Genomic DNA, 21,130 nt, shown 5'->3' on the forward strand with positions numbered 1-21,130 from the left:
ATCTGTGAAAATAAAGATGCTGCTTACCTCTTAGGGGTTATAAGTCTTAATTTATGTTTCCACAGGTTTTGTGATCTTCAGATGGAAAGCATGATAAAAGTTTGAAATATTAACGTCTCTCAACTGCTCCCAGTTAAGAGGAGTGTCATTGATTATGGACAAAAAGATACTGGTATGTCAGACAAACCACTTCTATTATTGTCAATTATTTCTGTCAGAAAATGCCAAATAGTGTACAGAGGTTATAAAAATTAATGACTAAACAAAATAAGCATCACAGAATATTAACCTTTCCCACACTACAGCTTTTCCTGGGACTCGTATCATTTTGAATCTTTGTTATCCAACATTTTGGCCACGGAAGGTTGTGAACTAGCTGACAAAGCAGCCACTAGCATTCTTAGAGTAAAGCACATGCTTAAGTGCAACAGAAAGCTTTATGTGTTATAAAATCAGTGCCAAAGCATCCTCCTCTTATTTTTTGTGTGTCTTAAATTTGGTGGGAGAAACAAATCGCGGGGGGGGGGGACCACACATATTCAATGTTCATTTTGGGGATATGGAGCAAGTAGGGACTTACAGCAAAGTACCCCAAATTAGGTGCATTTCCTGGGTTCAACTAAGCAACAAATAAATACCAGGCTACAGGAAACAATCTCCTCAAAACTAAATCACTAGAGGGGGAAAACAAAATTTCTTTGTGAATGATCGGGAGAGGAACATCAATGAGATTTGAAAATGATACCATATTGGCAGATGTTCTGAACATCCATTGGGACAGAAAAATAATACAATAGGAACTAGAGAAATTAGAAACATGGTCAGAAAACAGTAAAATAGATTGAACTCTCAAAAGTGCAGGCTGATGCACACATGCAAAAGGAGGAAGAAACTTAGCAGCAATTCTGAAAGATACCTAAGGTGTGAGGGTAGGCAGGAAATTATGCATGGGTTTATATATATAAAGCAGCCAATGCAGTTTGGGCTGCCTATTCAGAAGTATCAGAGTTGAAGGTGCCACAAGTCCTCCTTTTCTTTTAGCGAGCACCTAGTATTCTCCATTAAATCATTAGATTGTAAGCTCTTTGGGACAGGGATCATCTTTTTCTTTTGTGTTTATACAGTGCCTAGCACTGCAGAAGCTCCAGTCCCAGACCGGGACTCCGGTCAAGACTGCAATTCTAAGAAAATTATACTTAAAATAATAGGTAAAAAATATTGACAAATATAAGGAGTTCAGATCAGAGTAACAAAATTGATTCAGAAGCGGAAGGACTGACTTATGAAGGAAACGCTATATGTATATATAATGATAGCTTTGCCTAAGTGATGCTGAAGTTGGGACATGATCACAGTCTACCAATATTTGGAAGGTCTAAACACCAAGGAAAGGGAGGAATAATTTAGAGTGCTGCACAGAGGTATAAGTGGGAATAACAGTGACATCATGAAAATGTAAGCTATATGGGAAAAATTCTGATCACTCTATGATATGAATAAGGCTCCTTGGCTGTGATATGCTCTCCTTAAGTGAAAATATGGAAGTTCCACCACTGGGAACACCTAAGAGTATGTTAGACTGAACGCTAATAGAGCTGTGGCAAGTGTTATGCTTTGTATGCACGTGGTCACAGATTCGAATCCCACTGTGCATAGTGTCTCTCTTAAATAGAAAGGATATCCCCATTGTTGGGGTGCTAGCCTGGGCCGGGGGTCAATTCCCTGCTATATAACAAACTTGGTGCATCACCTTAGGCAGCTCATTTAATTTCCCTGTGCCTCTGGTCCCAAACTGTGAAAGGGGCTCGTCCATACTTCACAGGGGTGTTGGGAAGATAAAACTATTAAAGCTTGTGAAGCCCTCAGATAGTATAGTAATAAGGGCCATGTAGGTACCTTAGATAGATAGTAAAGATACCATAGGGGAACAATCCTTCAGTGGTGGGTGACAGACTGACTGGCCTTACAGATTTGTTCCGTGTCTATATACTATGATCCTATAGAATACAAAACTCCAGTCAAGTGTTAACAGCCTCTTTTGAGTAAACTCTGTTCAGTTGGGTGGAGTTTATCTTGTTTTTCGCTACATACAAATTATAACCCTCCACAACCCCTCTGCAAATATTTTCTCACACACTGCACCGGGCAGAAGCAGGCAGGTTTCCTACAGATCTTCTGAATTAGTTTTGGGGTTTTGTTTTTAAAGGAGGGAGGAGTTGGAGGCTTGCGAGACAGGGCAAGTCAAAAAAACAACTAAGCAGCCAAACTAAGAAAAAAGGCAGGGGAAACTTCTGTTAATCCTTCTTCCTTCAGCAACAGTAGCTATGAGAAACCAAACCCTACATACAGCTCTTTTCAGAATAAAGAACCTCTGCACAGGTCATATGCTCACTCCCCCTCACATTTTACATCAACTTGGTAATAGAGCCTTACCTGTTTGTCAGCGATGAAAAGGCAGAGAACTAGCCAACAGCCTGCGGCTGAGATGGACATGTCCGTGTGTCTGTCTCTGCCTGCCTTTCCTGTTTCTTTTGCTGTCACTGCCCCAGAAATTAGATCCTCCAAACCAAATCCCCTAGCCCCAGCCACATTTGAGTTAGTTACTTCTCTTTCTTCCTTTCCTTCCTCTCAGTTACATGAGGGGAGAAAACAAACATACCAAAAAAAAAAAAAAAAAAGTCTGGCTGCAGTCCCCACAGCATTTCCTCAGGACTTGACATGCAGGTTTTTTTTTCTTTCTTGTCCCTCCCTTTCCTCTCCCCGCCCCCTGTTAGAAGAAGTTTAGTCATGAAGCCTGTGGTCCTTCTTCCTGGTGATAGTGCTCCCTCCCCAAGTCCACTCCACTGCCTACTGCTCGAGCCCTGCTTCCCTCTTGTTCTATCTTATAATTTCTCTCCTCCCATTGCTTCTTGCAACCTCCTGCTTGCTTCCTCCCTTCCACTGAATCCTGCTTGACCCTGAAGTTTCCTGCTGCTCCTTTCCTTTCAATCTCTCAAGCAACCTGCTGTCCCCTTCCTTCGACTACCTCTGGCAACATCCTACTGCCCTGTTCTTTCCCAGTTCCTCCGCCCGCCCCCCCCCCATCCAGAAATTTCCTGATGCCCCTTCCCTTCCACTAGTTCCTGAAACTGCCCTTCTACCCCCCCTCACACTGCCTTCTGCAACTTGCCCTCAGTGGACCCAGCAAATTCCTGCCCTTTGCCTCTGGCTCTGTGAAAATTACACCAGATAGGCATTAAATCCACCATACTGCAACTCCCCTCTCCTCTTTATCAGCAACAAACTCCTTAAACCAGTGGGAAGCATCTTCAGCCGTGCTGTCTTTCTGTGTATATGCGCTGCACAAGGGCAGGTGGAGGTGGGGAACAAGTTTCTAAGATGATCTAATCAGGAAGTTGCTCTTTTTCTTGGGTATTTAGATTTGGCCCATGACCAGAAGAAACATAGCTTTATAGGTTATTCCACACCTACAAAAAATCAGACACAAAGGGAAACGGTGCTCTTTGCTTGTGCCACTATTCTTTGTTTCCTCCACAGATGAATTACCCTTTCAAACAGCCCTGGGTGTGAGGAGAAAATGGGCCATTAGGTTTTTCCTCACAGTGTTCTAATCCGGAGAAAGGCTTCATGCATGACACAGCTTTCTTTTGAAATCACACAACCTCAGCACCCAAAGGCACATAGCAATAACAGTGCAGGTGGCGACATAAATACATTGGTATTCCTCTCTAAACAATAGCGATTTCTAATGATTTAGGATCACTCCCCTCCCTGCTAATCCCAGGAATCTTGAATTTACTTTTACATTTCAGTGCTTGTAAAAAGGGCTGGCTCGACGCATCTAGAGACCAAAGTCTGCTCTTTCTGCATTATATACACAAGAGAGACAAGGTGGGTGAGGCAATATGTCTTATTGGACCAACTTCTGTTGGTGACAGACAAGCTTTTGAGCTACACAGAGCTATTTACCTCACCCACCTTTGCTCTCCATACATCTGTCAGTATAGTAAAGGCAGCAGCAGGGTATGATTCTTACCCTTGTGCCTCCATCCTGTGCCAGGTGAAGCTAACTCTGGGGTGAGAAAGCAGCTCACTTTCCCAGCCCGTTCAATACTTGGGCTGTAATAAAATTGCCACCTAAGATGCTAGGCCTGGTCACTAGGTACACTGGAATGGTTATACCAGATCAGACCATTGCTCCATCTTGTCCAATGTTGCCAGTAACCACCAGTTCCATATGCCTCAGAGGAAGGTGCAAGAAACCCTGTAGGGCACAATCACACCCACTTATGGAGACAGTTTCTTTCTAAACTTATCATTTAGTGCTTGGCCTATGCTTTAAATATCCCTCATATTTGTTAAAATGCTAGCTAATGTAACTGTGGGTGGTGTCATTATCTATCTGTTTAATCCTTTTTTGAGCCTACTGAACACTTGATACACCATCTCTCTGTGTGCATGTACATATTATACATCCCCTGCATTCTCAGTGACATGATATCTGATTCTAAAATTCTAATAGAATTTGGGTGTACACTGCACCCTTTCACACAGTCTAGTTCAAGAGTCACGCAGGTTTCACATCCATAGAGAAGTGTCGGGATGACAACTGTCTTATAGACCTGAATCTTAGCATCCTTCCTTAGGTCATGGTCCATGAAAACATGTCGGAGCAGTCTCCCAAAGGAAGCACTTGCGCACTGGATCCTGGGTGACCTACTGACAGCCCCTCTAGAGTCTGGAGAGGTACCACTAATGATGCCTCTGGAACATCCTTCGCAACAAAGGGCAAGATTGCTGCACTAATCCCAGCATCCTTACACAAGCCAATGTCACCAGCATTGAAGCAATGATTCTTATGCATCAACTCCACTGGGCTGGACATTGTGCGTGGATCCCAGATTATCACCTCCCAAAACAAACCCTTTACTCTCAGCTCACCCCTCATCAGAGACCCTGTGGTGGTCAGAGAAAACGCTTCAAAGACACATTGAAAGTGAATTTCAAGAAAACTGATATGGACATCGCAAGCTGGGAGGAGCAAGCCACAAACTGACCTCAATGGCAGCGCATTCTCCATCAGGCAGTGGCCCGCTTCGAGGAGCAGCACCTTGCCCTTGAAAAGAGAGAAAGAAAAAGAAAGAACTTTCTTTCAGCAGGCAGCCGACCTGCCAGGAAATGTTCTGGGGGCGGATATGGGGTTCCACGATTGGAGTCCTGAGGTGTCTGGCTGGTGAATCTTGCCCACATGCTCAGGGTTCAGCTGATTGCCATATTTGGGGTCAGGAAGGAATTTTCCTCCAGGGCAGATTGGAAGAGGCCCTGGGGTTTTTTGCCTTCCTCTGTAGCATGGGGCATGGGTCACTTGCTGGAAGATTCTCTGCTCCTTGAAGTCTTTAAACCATGATTTGAGGACTTCAATAGCTCAGACATAGGTGAGAGGTTTATTGCAGTAGTGGGTGGGTGAGATTCTGTGGCCTGCATTGTGCAGGGGGTCAGACTAGATGATCATAATGGTCCCTTCTGACCTTAATATCTATGAATCTCAGGACCCATATGTAAATCCATGGTAGAGAACACCCTCAAACTGAGAGATTGCCGATGATGAGTTCAGGAGTGTGTTGGGACAGGGACATATTCTCCATCTGTGTTTGTACTTTGCCAAGCACACACACACACAGGAGCTTTACAAAGTAATGTATTTGTAACCCTTCTGCCAGGTGGAGCCAGCAGCAACCAGAGACGGGTTCAATATCTAGGGGTTCCTTTCCATTGATACAACACAGAACCGGATCGAGCCCCAACCCAGTAACCTGGGTAACACACCACACCAGGGAACCTCTGAGAGGCAATACTTCCCCACTCGCAAGCACAGAGTCTGAGCATGGAAAAGAAACTTTTAATAAAAGGAGGGGCAGTAACTCAGCATTAATTTGGGAAACACCACAACCAGGGTTCATAAACATAAACTATGAGTAAAAGACCCAAGTAAGTTGGGCAGCATCCTTTTCCACTCAGGTTTTTAAGTACAGCAACCCAAAAGTCCCTTTCACATACCTGACCCTTCTCTGCACCCCACTCACAGTTCCTGTCCTTGGTCAGTGCAGACCCAGAGCTCAGTGGTGCATCTGCAGAGTTTACCTCCCCCCCAGTTGGGTAAAGTGGCACTTTACTCGCTCCGCTGCTTGGGCACTCACTTGCCACCCCTCTTTGCCAACCACCCTGCTGGCCACTCACAGGCCACTCTTGCCATTTGGCTCCTTGCTGCTCCCACCTGCTCACTACTCTCCCTGCACCTCTCCACCAGCTGCCTGTCCCCACCCCTCTTATTTTCACAAGGCTCTGACATTCGAGCCCCTGGCTTAACAAGGTTCTTTCAACTGAGGGTGGCCCCCTCATTTGTGACAGGTTAAGCACAGTCCTGCTTTCCTGTATTCCTACAATAATTACAACACTGGTAACCATATTTCACTACCCCTACCTTCAGTACTAAGGTGATTTGTACCCAACACCAGCCAAAGTTGATCACTTTGACATTGCTGTATCTGCTAAATATGTAAGTAGAGCAGAAGAAAACTGTATTTACATAAACACATCCAAAGTCTCTCCCCCTCCCAGCTAGCTGTCAGGGAAGACCTGTTGGGGTCTGGGTTGTAAAGTTGGTAAAAGAGATAGCTGATCACTAAGAATGGCTTATTTGTATGGAAAGTATTCTGGAATGGTACTAACAGAACAGAATCACAGTAATGGGTGAAAATTCTTCTGAAGAAGCTGTGCACACTCCTCATGCTGGAAATCTTCAGTCTTCTGCATTGTATGGATATTTTTAAATGATCATATTTAAGATACACAGAAATGCTGCTCTTAAACAGTGGCACTGGAATGCTTTTTATAGTGGGGTGCTGAAAGCCAGCAAAACTATTCCCAAACTTTTTACCTTGGTCCCCCCCGAGCTGAGGCCAGGAGCAGGGCCATGTCTCCCAGAGGGGAAGACACAGACAGGGATAAGGGTCGAGGCTGGAGCCATGGCTGGGACAGGCATGGGGCCAGTAGCAGAGCCCCGTGTGCAGGACCAGCAGCCGGGCCTCCACATGTGCGGGGCCGGCAGCTGGGATCCCCAGGCACGGGGCTGGAAGCTGGGACCCCTGGGTGTGGGGCTGGCTGCCAGGATGCGGGTCCCTGCGTGTGTGGCTGGGCGTGGCAGATCGGACCCCAGGATGCGGGGCCAGCAGCCGGGATGCAAAACACCCCCTGCAGCCCGGAGCGGGGCCACCAGCCAGGACTCCACATAAAACCTGCGGGTGCTGCAGCACCCCCCACACCCCTACTTCCCACGCCTATGCTCTTAAATAGAACAATCGGTTAAGTTCCTTCCTCTTTTTACTTGCATGCACAATACTGAAACTGTAAGCACTGTTTATTACTAACTGCTGATTCAGGCTACAGATTTACAGGAGAAAGCCAGAAGGACTTTAGGATGCCCAGAATTGCAAAACAGTTTCTATTATAATTCTTCTGCACAGATGCTTGTTTCCTCCTGAAACATTCATCTTTGGGGATGAAATTTCCACTCCACGCCTGCAACTTTTGTCTCCATGTGAAGGTCAATTATTTCTTGAAAGCTTGAGTGAAGGCATTTGTTTCTGATTTACATGCTATGAAACGGATCCAAACCCCAGTGAATCACTTGGTGTCTTCTTACTGACTGTATAGTGCAGTAGAGCCTTGGAAATCCAATTATGAAGGTCTGAAAAATAAGAACTGGCAAATGTATAGTAGGAAGTTTTGTCAAAGCTTAAATGATAATGTTAGCCATAGATGTTCTAGGTAGGGCTGGTCAAAAGTTTTACACCAAAACTGTTTGACTGAAAATAGAGTTCACAACTATACAATTTTTAAAAAATGTCCACTTTCTGTAGAAAATTTTGTCAAAAAACCCAAATACCCCCAAATCAAAACTTCAATTCAGAAATGCTGCCATGATGTCGCATGCGTCTATTCTCCACTATAGTCTGGATGCCTCAGACAGCCTACATCTCCAGTGATCCACGGTTGCTGTGGGACTCCCTTCATGCACTATGGTAAAAGATGAGACTGTGGTGCATCATGCGAAATGTAGTCTGGCCCGAGAATTAAGCACACACAGGAGAATGGGACATGAGGCATCTGAACTGGACCCTCCCTTAAGGCACTGTGGTAACCCTTCTGAATAGAAAATTTCTGTTGCGTTTTCACACCAAAATTAACTATTTAATTGTTGAAAATTTCCACAGAAAAAGCTCAGCTCTAGGCATGCCTTCACAACTGACTGTACAGTGAAATGGCTTCTGCTTTTGCCCCCCCCCCCAAAGACGCATGTCTTAGAACTATTAAGTACTGTGTTAAGATCGCATGGTTAAGGTTAGAAAATCATGAAATGCTAAAGGTAAAGTTGAATGCACAACTTTAACTCTGCCTCATTGTGAGTATATATTATGTTTCAGTCTAATGTAGTGCTAATATTCTATTTTTTAAATATAAAATTCTCTCTCTAATGAACTATAAATGCGGGTAAATAGTTCTAGTTTCGAAGGATGCTGTCAGGGTTCCTTCCCCACTCTGAACTCTAGGGTAGAGATGTGGAGACCTGCATGAAAGACTCCCTAAACTTATTCTTACCAGCTTAGGTTAAAAACTTCCCCAAGGTACAAACTTTGCCTTGTCCTTGAACAGTATGCTGCCACCACCAAGCGTTTAAAACAAAGAACAGGGAAAGAGACCACTTGGAGATGTCTTCCCCCAAAATATCCCCCCCAAGCTCTACACCCCCTTTCCTGGGGAAGGCTTGATAAGAATCCTCACCAATTGGTACAGGTGAACACAGACCCAAACCCTTGGATCTTAGAAACAATGAAAAATCAATCAGGTTCTTAAAAGAAGAATTTTAATTAAAGAAAAGGTAAAAGAATCACCTCTGTAAAATCAGGATGGAAAATACTTTACAGGGTATTCAGATTCAAAACACAGAAGATCCCGCTCTGGGCAAAACCTTAAAGTTACAGAAAACAAAATAAACCTCCCTCTTAATACAGGGAAAATTCACATAAAACAAAAAATAAACTAATCCGCCTTACCTGGCTTACCTATGCTGGTTGCAATATTGGAGACTTGGATTAGGATGGGTTGGAGAAGATGGATTTCTGTCTGACCTCTCTCAGTCCCAAGAGAGAACAAAATGTAAACAAAGAGCACAAACAAAAGCCTTTCTCCCCCGCCCCCGCCAAGATTTGAAAATATCTTGTTCCCTTATTGGTCCTTTGGGTCAAGTGCCAGCCAGGTTAGCTGAGCTTCTTAACCCTTTACAGGTAACAGGATGTTGCCTCTGGCCAGGAGGGATTTTATAGCAGTGTATACAGAAAGGTGGCTACCCTTCCCTTTATTTATGACAGATGCCATTATGCTGGTGCTGGGAATCTGAAAAAAGACTAACCACAACAAAAGACAGCTTTCTTACTTGAAAGTGGGAAGAAACAGATGTCAGGTAGGTTATAGTTTTGTAAATCTTTAATAGCTTCTTCCTTTCCCTTTATCAAAAAAGCTGGAATGTTATTTTCAAGTATTCACATTTTTTCAAATTTTATTAATAGAGCCCCCCCACTTTTTTTTTTGAGAATACCAATACCAGCTTTTAATATAAATTTTATGGGATAAACAGACTAGAGGCACATGCAGCAAATGCACATACCAATAAAGGACATCACAAGTGAAGTATAGAGGCTATAAAAATCACCAGGAAATATGGCTCACAAGTATCTCCCAGTAGCAAACCTAGCCCCCAAGAACAATGGCAGTCATAGCCAAGCTATTAATGTCAAGGAACGTTTTTATAGGGAAGTGATCAAAGGGATGCCAACAAAATTAAATGATGATCTATAACAAACCCATATGTAGGAACTTGGCTTGATTGCATCCTCCAAGCAGGAAAACATGGAGTATGGCTGAAGATGTGCTTTTTTTTTATATATTAAATTAAGGGATTTGGGTTAGCACTTTGTTCACCAAGGATATGGCAGAAGCATGAGAGCTTATTTGGTCCCTGTTATCAAAACCTTTTCCTTTGTGAGATCTGTCATACCATGAAATCTAATTTATGAAACATTTTAACAGCTGATCACTTCAACCATTCAGGTTACCCTCTCTTTACCATCTTTCATCTTGAAGAGGCGAGAGAGAGAGAGAGGGAGAAATAAAAATTATACACTGACACAAATAGTTTAAATCTAGGAGCACAACAGTAAACACAGTATTAAAAGCTTTTAAAGGAGCTGAAAATGAAATCTCAATATTAGAGGAAAACATGGCTCCTATTTTCAAGGAGTTTTGGTAAAGAATGATTAATCTGTGGGGCAAAATGTGCCATTTTTCTTTCTCTCATCAAAAAATTGTTAGCATAAAAGTGAAGATAAAGTTGGTCCTGTAATTAAGGCACAGCAATGGGATTCTAGAGCTCGGGATTCAATTCCCAGCTCTGTCACAAATATACTGTCATTTTGGGAATATCACTTAATTCCTCTGTTGTCCATCTGTAAAATGGGCATTATACTTCCATCATGTCTCTTTAGATACCATTCCTGCATGTGTAATCTTTGCAGAATTGGAGGGTTTTGAGACTATAAACTCTTCAGGGCAGGGAGTCTCTGCCCTGGTCAATTCTGGCCAGTATATGGGTTTAACACCCAGTTCGCTTCTCCCTCAATGTGAAGAGGACTATGCACACTTGTGGTAACCAAGATGAAATTTTCCCCAGACACCTTAGTCAAACACACACTGGTTTGGATTAAAACATAAAATATGTTTATTAACTACAAAAGGATAGATTAAGTGATTATACATGATAGCAAACAGATCAAAGAGATTACTGAGTAAATAAACAAAACTGCAAACTGATCTTAACACACTAGATAGTTAGGTTATGAATTAGCAAATTTTCACCCTGAGTGATAAACAGGATGGCGGATTCTTCAGGCACAAGCTGTCTTGGCTTTCCAGCGTGGGTTTCCTGGGTTTTCATACACAGGCTAGAAATCCCTTAGCCTGGGACCATCACTTCCCCCCTGTTCAGTCCTTGTTCCTCAGGTGTTCCCAGGTGTGTTGTTGTAGGGAGAGTGAGGTCCCCTCAGGATGTCATTCCCCTCCCTTTTATATCTTCTTCCCACTTGCTAGAAAGCTCTTTTGCTGTGACCTGGGTCAAACAGTTCCCATTGTGTAGTGCTATTTCTGAGAGGTTTCGGTTGTACACAGTTCCTGGGGCAATCCTTGTGCTTGTGTGCATTTCCTCAATAAGCCATTAACATTGTTTGGCCTGTTTACTGTTGAACCCGAAAGGCTGCTTGTGGGTGTTCCCAACCTCAACATGTTTCAGTAACACACAGCGCCAAACTTCATAACTTCACATATGACAATAGTACATACAATCCAAATGAGATATAACTGTCTAGCAGACCAAGACTTTTAGAATGATACCTCACAAGGCATACTTTGTACAAAACATATCCTAATTACATGACAGTGGTGAATATTGAGGTGTCACAAGAAGAACAACTTGAAAAGATTTTTTCCTTGTTGTGAAGTAAATGTTGCTCTGTCCAATTTACTTTAGGATTTTGATTTGGAGTGTTAGTGTATCCATGTTATTCCCAGGCTATTACATTCTCAAAGATCTCTGTGTAGCTTGAAAGTTTGTGTTTTTCACCAACAGAAGTTGGTCCAGATAAAAGAAATTACCTCAACCACCTTGTCTCTCCTTCCAATTTTAAACAGAACAGATATTTTTCATTACCATTAGAGTAATTTTTATAACAAGAGTTTGTAAATTATTCATAGGGTGCTTACACCTGACATGTTTTCAACAACATCACAAGAACATATTAGAGTTAACTGTGTCAATAAAATGATGTTTGCAGCCCTCTTAAAGACATAAATTCTTGCAATCATTTGCTGCTAACATGTGAAGTATTTATTTAAAGAAAACATACTGGCATGCATAACTGATAACTTAGCACTCAGAACTTTGAGGCTATAACAATACCCAAGTATTTCTGGTAGGAAAAGTTAATTGTTGGTTAATTTTTAACTTTTAACATTTTTAGTGTTCCTAAGAGGTACCAACGTGATCTTGGAGACCAAAATTGATGACAAAAAAAGTTTGGAGGCTGAAATTCTTTATTCAGCAAGAACAAGAACAGCACTGGATACAATAATGGAAGCTCTGTTATAGTGCTCAGCTAATATACCTCAGTTCTGATCTGGGGGTTAGACTTTTTCAAGATGTGAGGGTAGATCAGTTTCCATGCCCATGTAGTATTGAGCCTGTTTGTGATAGTGATTTTTTTCAATATGGATTCAACAAGAAAGAAGACTGAGATGACTAACTCATTTGACACTAGATTTTGGGTGGTTACAGTTATTTCAACTGGGCTGGTCTAGAGCAACAACCTGCCACAATGAAAGCTACACATCCCTTTACTCATTCTCCAAAGCCACCCAGTGGTCTGTGCTGGCCCCCATACTCCTTAGTTTCCTCAATCAATTACATACAAAGAATAACATTAAAATTATGATCTAACATCAATTGAGTAGTAAAAATGAAAAAAAACAAAAAACAAAACAAAACGAACAGTGAATATGAAGATGAGTCACATATTTTGACTAAGTAGTGCAGAACATTTATTCTCTAGGGATACCCTATTCAATGGAAACCCTATTGTTTCAAAATCTTCACCTATTTCTCCCCACTTCCAGTTTATAACAGCAATTATCTCATTGCAGGCTATTTACTAGACATTAATGGCTGGGACCATGAGCTCCTCGCAGCTGGTCAGCAAATACGGTTCACCTCCAGCTTTAATGCACAATATTATGCTTTAGGCAACACTCTTCTTTTGTATTTGGCTAATGTTTAACATATAATAGTAATTTAAGATACACTAACCAGAAATGCTATGGAAATGCCATTCTATTGTTGGCTCCATTCTAGCTCCCAATGGAGTTTATGGAATACCTGTCTTTGGGAATCAAAGATTTTCTTCTCCTGACTCTGGAACACAGCAGGTGCCAGGACCTAGGGATCCAACTCGATTTCTTGTAGTAGAAGAGCTCAAATATATTGTGACAATGTTGTATTCAGGAAAGTATTTAAAGTGATAGTATTAATAGGCATCTGCCTATGCAAGGGACTTGAGGTTTTTTCTTGTTATACATGTATGGGCCAGTTTGCTTCCTCTCACATTACAAATGTTGGAAGAAATCTTCTGAGAGGGTTCCCCTCTTGGAGATTCCCCCATACTATCCTGCCAGGAGGTGAGATTTTCCCCTTAGTGGAAGAGGCTGCAGGTTCCAGCTACAAACCTAGCAGATGACAAGGGGTGCATGGGAAGTCAGGGCCATCCATACAAAAGACCACACCTCCTCTGGCAGCACAGCTCCTTTACAGCTTTAATAACAGGGGAGCACCCCTCCAACCCCACCAACTGGTAGCTGTGGTAATATGTAGCGTGTAGTGGTGGGGAGAATACAGAAAAGCCTAGAGCTGTACTCAAGTACATAAAAGGTTGTTACAAGGAGGAGGAAGACAAATTGTTCTTCTTAATCTTTGAGGATAGGACAAGAAACAGGGGGCTTAAATTGCAGCAAGGGAGGTTCAAGTTGGACTATAGGAAAAACTTCCTAACTGTCCGGGTGGTTAAGCACTGGAATAAATTGCCTAGGGAGGTCGTGGAATCTCCATCATTGGAGATTTTTAAGAGCAGGTTAGACAAACGCCTGTCAGGAATGGTGTAGATCAGTGGTCACCAACCGGTCTATCACGATCGATTGGTCGATCCTAGAGGATCTCCCTGTTGATCGTGATTTCCGGCAGCAGCATAGCGTGGCTGCCATTAAGGCAGACTCCCCACTTATCTTGGCCCCACACTGCTCCCAGAAGTGGCCACTGCAGCCCCGTGGCCCCGAATCTCTCTCTGCGCGCTGCTCCTGCCTGCAAGCAAATTACATCTAAGCAAATTCTAAGACTCGGGATCCGTGTGCAACAATACTGGTGTAATTGGAGTCAAATGGAATGTTTGCGAATCATGAGGAATTACAGCCCTCCATATACAATCTAGTCAAGCACTAAGTAGTATTTTTATGGACTCTGTATGGATGACTGTAAGTAGGCTGGAGTCTGGGCAATACCGATACAATTAAGGGCGAAGAATTGAAGTTTTGTGACCACAGAGATAAGTCCGTGTGTGGTGGATGGGTATGCCTGTCAGGGCAGTGCTGTGGGTGCACACTTGAGATGTTTAAACTTGTCTGTAATTACACACCCACACACAAACCTGTTGAAAACATTCAAAGGTGCACAGTCAAACATTGAAAAGTTAGGAAATGACAAATTTAAGGTTGCCTGTGCATCCTTAAATCAGCCACGTGCATATGCATTCTGATAGTGTTTAATTATATGATCACACACTATTTCTTCCACAGGTACCCTGTCTCAGTCAGTGCACTGAAGGGACATTGCTCTCAATTAAGGCGCAACTATTCTGTATTTTATTTTCTGGTTCTGTGATGGAATGCATTATTTACTGCACACTATTCAAACACTGCTCTGAATAAAGACTTAATTTCCACGTTTTTTTCTGTGGCGCTCATTACTACCGTATCTGAGTGCATCACAAACATAATACATTTATTTTCACAACACCTGTGTGAGATGAATGGGGTATTACCCTCATGTTATAGACAGGAGGCACAGAGAGGTCAAAAGTATACAAGATTTTTTCAAAATATACAGCATTATATAGCACTTTTTATATGTTCAAAGCACAGCTCCCATTGACTTCAGTTGCAGCTGTGAATGTTCAGCATTTCTGCAAATCAGACCCTGGAATCAGGCACCCAGAAAATGAGGAACACACGATTAGTGACCACAAGTGAAAAGTTAGGTTTAAGTAGGGTGACCAAACAGCAAGTGTGAAAAATCAGGAGAGAGGGTGGGGGGTAATAGGAGCCTATATAAGAAAAAGACTCAAAAATCAGGACATCTGGTCACCCTAGGTTTAAGTGACTGGTTTAGCATCAAATCGGAACTCTGTGTCACAACCAGGTTTAGAAAATAATTCTTTATGGCAGCATTTAACTGCCTTAATCATGAGACTGTCAGTTCTCTGCCTATAATCCCCTGCCTCATTCACTACACCTTCCAACTTCTGCAACATACCAGGTAGAAGTTCTATAGATAAATCTCCATTACTGCAAGTTCTGATTCATCTCCAGAGCAGATTTATCCTGTGCACTGAATGAGGCAGGAATCCTGTGGAAAATGTAACATGTGATCATGTAATTAAAGACTATCAGAATGTGTATGCACAAAGGGGCAGAATTAAGGTTGCAGAGGCAGCCTTAATTCTGGAATTTCCTAGTTTTTTCAATGCTTGACTTTGCATCCTTAATGTTCTCTTAAAGTATTTGTGTGTATGTAATTTCCTAGGGATTTAGAAAAACAACCTGAAAAATAGAAATTCCATAATGTGCTATTATATTGACACCCCCCTGGGTCATCAGCAGGGTTGGGAACTTCAGATTCTTCACACATATCTTTGCCACATGAGCTAACAGTAACTGATAGAAGATGACCTCCTACTACTCTATGTCAGTGATACTCAGACCTCAGTGGTTCAGACGCCAAATTAGCGATCAACATTACCCAAAAAAGCCACAGTAGCATGAATTCATTGTTTCATTTAACATATATATATATAATAGCTTTGGTTAATAATTAAATCACAGAGTGTTTCAATATTATGTGCTATAAAGAGCCACAGGAGACACATTAAAGAGACACTTTTGGCTCCCAAGCCTCAGTTCTGAGTATCACTGCTCTATTTAGACTAGCATTAGAGGGGAATGGAATGCTTTGTCAGTGGGTTTCAGATATTTGCTGACAAAGTAATGGTGAGACTTGACTCTTGGGTTCCAAGGCCTCATACTGCCTCTGGTAAAAACTTCCTTGGAATGTCTAAACATTATAGGTACCTTTTCCAAACCAAGTATGTGTAATTCTATATGAGATCTCATTCTAACAAATAAAATGATCACAGAACTAAAAATCTGTGGTTGCCAAGGTGCAGCTGATCATGACCTAATTATATTTGTTTTGTGCTAACCAAATAGGTCTGTTACTAGACAGGGATGGTAAAATAGTCAATGTAGAAAAGTCAAAAGCATTCAAAAATATGTACTCTTTATTTGTATCTTTGCAATGCTAATTGAAATAATTACTATTCCAGCAGCAAGAGAGGAGGTTAAATAGCAACGGCTAACAAATGCTTTAAATCTGCAGGGCCAGATAACTTGCACCCAAGAGTTTTAAAATAATTGACCAAGGAGCTCTCTGACTCATTGATGTTGATATTTAACAAATTGTAGGATACAGAGGAAGTTCCAGACTGCAGGAACAAATGAATGTGCCAATATTTTAAAAGGATTAATGGGATGACCTGTGTATCTATAGGCTGGTTAGCTTGAGATCAATCCTGAGCAAAATCCTGCGAAGTCTGATGTGGAATGGAAGCAATAAAGATTTAAAGGTTTGTTTTTATTGTTCATTTGTAAAACACCTAGCAACCCTAAAAGGACCGCGTTGTGTTAGGAGCTGTACAAACAGAACAAAAAGTCCATGTCCCAAAGAGCTTGCATAATTAATGCCAATCAACATGGTTCAATGGAAGTAGGCTTTGTGGAACTTGATGGGGGTTTTTAAGATAGGTTTGGTTGACAAAGGTAACTGGTGCCATAATATACCTGGAGTTCTGTAAGGTATTTAACTTACTACTGCATAACATTCTGATTTAAAAACTAGCACTATACAGAATCAGTTTCACACATATTAAATGGATTAACTGTCTGGCTGATCTAAAAAAAAATTGTAAATAACGAATCATCATCCAATCATCATCAGTCCCCTACACTCATGGCAGGACTAAGTATTATCTAGACCAGTGGTCTCCAACCTTTTAACACACACGATCACTTTTTGAATCTCAGGGCAACTCATGATTTACCCTGCCCCTCCCCTGAGGCCCATCCTGCTCACTCTATCCCCCCTCTCTCCATTGCTCACTCTTCCCCCACCCTCACTCACTTTCACTAGGCTGGGGCAGGGGATTGGGGTTCAGGAGGGGGTGTGGGCTCTGAGATGGGGCCAAGGGGTTCCCAGTGTGGAAGGAGGCTCTGGACTGAGCCTGGGTGCAGGAGGGGGTGAGGGGTGCAAGCTCTAGGAGGGAGTTTGGCTGCAGGAGGGGGCTCCAGGCTGGATCAGAGTGTTGGGGTGCAGGAGGGGGTACAGGGATGGAGGTTGGGGTGTGGCTTACTTACCTCCAGTGGCTCCCAGTCGACGGCAGGTGCAGCGAGTCTTAAGGCAGACTCCCTGCCTACCAGCCAATGGGAGCTGCGTGATCATATAATTAAACAGTGTGTGATCATATAATTAAACACTATCAGAATGCATATGCACGTGGCTGATTTAAGGATGCACAGGCAACCTTAAATTTGTCATTTCCTAACTTTTCAATGTTTGACTGTGCACCTTTGAATGTTTTCAACAGGTTTGTGTGTGGGTGTGTAATTACAGACAAGTTTAAACATCGCAAGTGTGCACCCACAGCACTGCCCTGACAGGCATACCCATCCACCACACACGGACTTATCTCTGTGGTCACAAAACTTCAATTCTTCGCCCTTAATTGTATCGGTCTTGCCCAGACTCCAGCCTACTTACAGTCATCCATACAGAGTCCATAAAAATACTACTTAGTGCTTGACTAGATTGTATATGGAGGGCTGTAATTCCTCATGATTCGCAAACATTCCATTTGACTCCAATTACACCAGTATTGTTGCACATGGATCCCGAGTCTTAGAATTTGCTTAGATGTAAAACATAAATTGACAAGGGTCCTTGGGACCTCATGAAGCATTCAGGACTTTGATGGACCTTGCAAGCTGTGCCCCATTCCTTTCCAGTCTCTCCAAATGTGGAGCTTTGCTATGGGAAAGCAACTCCTGTGTGACTTTCCATCTCCTGTCTTTCCAAGATGAGGCCCACATCTGTGCCAGGCATACTTTGTAGATCAGCTAATCTAACTATGTACACATGCCTGTAGGTAGGCACACACATGCACATACCACACTACGTATGTATAAAAAAAATAGAAATTGGAGGGAAACTGAGGAGATTCCTTGCAGCCTTTTGGGTGTAGCAATCTTTCTTTGTGATGCTTAGAAATAAACATACAAGGCTCATATGCAAAACTCTTTATTTATAACAGAACAATTGACAGGAAAGTTAGCCACTTCCAATTCTTCAGGAACGTCTTCATCATTTCACAGTCAGATAGTGTGTAAGAGCATAGTTATTTCATGGTAACAAGCTATGGGAAGGAACTCAGCTGCCTGTTAAAAGGCCTCTCGTACAGTGTAAAAAGGATTGTTGTGATATGGGTGTAGCAGGCTCTCACTTTGCAAGTATGTTGGGCAATGTGCATCCAGTGCCATTAGGCAAAGATACAAAGTAGTTAAGACTATTAGTAGTGAGTATTAGCTATGTGCTTGGGGAGCACTACATTCACATTCTCTTTCAGAAATCTATCCTTTCGTTATCTATCCATTCCTTTCACTTCCCCAATTGCCAAAAAAAGTTAATACGTCAAATTCTAATGGTATTGTGACCCTTTCAGAGAATCTCTCACTTTTTCCATTTTGAATTTTTGTTTGACATGTGCACTTTAGTTTACATTCAGACGCTTACATTAACCAAAATGTAGTGGGAAGTGTCCATAAGAGCAAGGACAGACTTGGAATTTGTGAAGATGCTTTTTTGTCAATGTTCGTCAAAGGGATAAAAAAAACCCTAATAATTGTTAAAGACACTGCTTTTAAAGATTGCTTTTATTCTCTAAAAATAGGTATACGGATTTTATAAACACGTACATAATCTACTTGAGAATATTTTAGAGACATTTTGTATGTCACAAATTCTCATTAATTTATTATTTAAAATATTTTCTTCCAAAGTCTGAACTGAGGGTTAGATAAGCTAACCAGTCTAATTACTGCTTTTAGCCATCAGACTGCACTCTACTGTGCAGCGAGGGGAAGAGGAGATTGCTTTTTTGCGTATGGTGGTTCTGTCTGTAGATGTCTCTAGTGCAGTGTATTGGCTCTGACCCGAGGATCTTACAAGACCCTGGAAGAGTCAGACCCTTTTAGCTTGACTACTTGGTCAGATTTATCTTGATCATCAATTTACTTTCTTTCATCAGGGCATGTGCCTTTCAGTAGGTAGACTAATAGTTAAAGTGCTTCAGTTAAAGTAAAAAAACAAACAAAAAACCTCTCAACAGATAGAAGAGGTTTATCTGGAGAATCTGATAAACTACTTACAGAATATGCACTGAAGTATCTGAAATGCTGAAAGTTTCCCATGGATCAATGTAGTGCAAGTAATTCTATACATTATGTGCTCCAATTCCTCTAGACTGGAAATGTACAGTACTTACAAAAACACAATCCAAAAAGCAGAGACTTGTGCTGGTGGCTCTTCCTTGTCATTTTAGAAACATAAAAAATTCTGCACTACTTTTTCATAATTTAAATACATAAGTAATCTCCACTTTTATTACTTTATGACAATGACTTCAAATTTACATTATTTTAAGTACCATTGTAATAGCTCCGTGTATAATACTTTGCTGATATCTTGTCAGAAAATAAAATAAAAAATACCTTTCACTATATAAAAATGCTGGAAAGACAAGAACACAGAACAGGGACTTGGTACAGACTATGAATTCAGTTTTATATCAACCACAGTTAACCCAAAAATTAACAGATACACAGCGATATTCAAAAGCAGTGCAAATATCTTTGGAGGTTAGAATAAAATTATACTACAAGAACATCAGACAGGGGAAATAAAAAGGCAAGAACTTCAAGTACAAGGAACCAGTCTGCATGAGGTCCATCTTAGTGTTTATTTGAATTTCTTTTCCAAATTTTACTTCTTCCTCTGAAACACGTTAGCCAACATGGCACCTGATGTAGTCAGCTGGCCCATTTTGTTCAAAAACTTGGTCTTTGTATCTTCACTCACAAGGCTTGCAGCAATTGACATTGAGCTAGGAAAGAGTTAAGAAATGAGTTACATAAGAGAACTAAAAAACTCCGAAGAATTCTGTGGTTTGCTGTTTAATAGGCAACGTAAGTGTCTTATCAGCACATTCATGGTTTAAAAATCATGAAAGACTAGGCTGTTATGAATAGCTATGAAAAAGCCACACCCAAGGACACACTTGGTTGACAAGTCTACATACCAGACAAACAACAATTTCCTTCCAGCCTCCACAGCGGTAGTGTGTCTCAAGCACCATCAAAGCTTCTATATTACTTGTGCACCTCAGGGTCCATAGCACACTCAACCCAAATGACAGGTTTCAGAGTAGCAGCCGTGTTAGTCTGTATCCGCAAAAAGAACAGGAGTACTAGTGGCACCTTAGAGACTATCCAATTTATTTGAGCATAAGCTTTCATGGGCATAAGCTTTTGTGTAATGACACATCCACTCCCAGTCTTTATTCAAGGCTAATTTAATTTGCAAATGGGACACCATTAAATTAGGCTTGAATAAAGACGGGGAGTGGATGTGTCATTACACAAAGTAAAACTGTTTCCCCATGTTTATTCCCCCCCAGTTTCTCACACGTTCTTGTCAACTGCTGGAAATGGCCCATCTTGATTATCACTACAAAAGGTTTTTTTTCTCTCCTGTTGGTAATAGCTCACCTTAACTGATCACTCTCGTTACAGTGTGTATGATAACACCCATTGTTTCATGTTCTCTGTGTATATACAATCTTCCTACTGTATTTTCCACTGCATGCATCTGATGAAGTGAGCTGTAGCTCACGAAAGCTTATGCTCAGATAAATTTGTTAGTCTCTAAGGTGCACAAGTCCTCCTGTTCTTTCAACCCAAATGGTAGTTTTCCACATTCATAGTTCCAGGAAAACGTAGCCCTAGAGGTCCTTCAAACAGAGTCCTACTGAAGCAC

General features: G+C 41.7%; 1 protein-coding gene across 12 annotated transcripts in view; it reads right to left on the reverse strand.

The window, feature by feature from the left end:
- Positions 1–18,321: 18,321 nt before the first annotated feature.
- Positions 18,322–21,130, reverse strand: part of RELCH (RAB11 binding and LisH domain, coiled-coil and HEAT repeat containing) — a 122,377-nt gene continuing 119,568 nt past the window's right edge. For 11 of the 12 annotated variants that reach the window (XM_073332228.1, XM_073332227.1, XM_073332231.1 and 8 more), the window contains one exon: positions 18,322–20,198. In XM_073332228.1, coding sequence (XP_073188329.1) covers positions 20,166–20,198 — 33 coding nt within the window. In that variant the 3' untranslated portion in view covers positions 18,322–20,165. The remainder of the gene's footprint in view (positions 20,199–21,130) is intronic. The other variant, XM_073332232.1, reaches the window with a different exon arrangement.

This window comes from Lepidochelys kempii, chromosome 2, assembly GCF_965140265.1.
Source record: "Lepidochelys kempii isolate rLepKem1 chromosome 2, rLepKem1.hap2, whole genome shotgun sequence".
In the NCBI taxonomy this organism is placed as follows: domain Eukaryota; kingdom Metazoa; phylum Chordata; order Testudines; family Cheloniidae; genus Lepidochelys; species Lepidochelys kempii.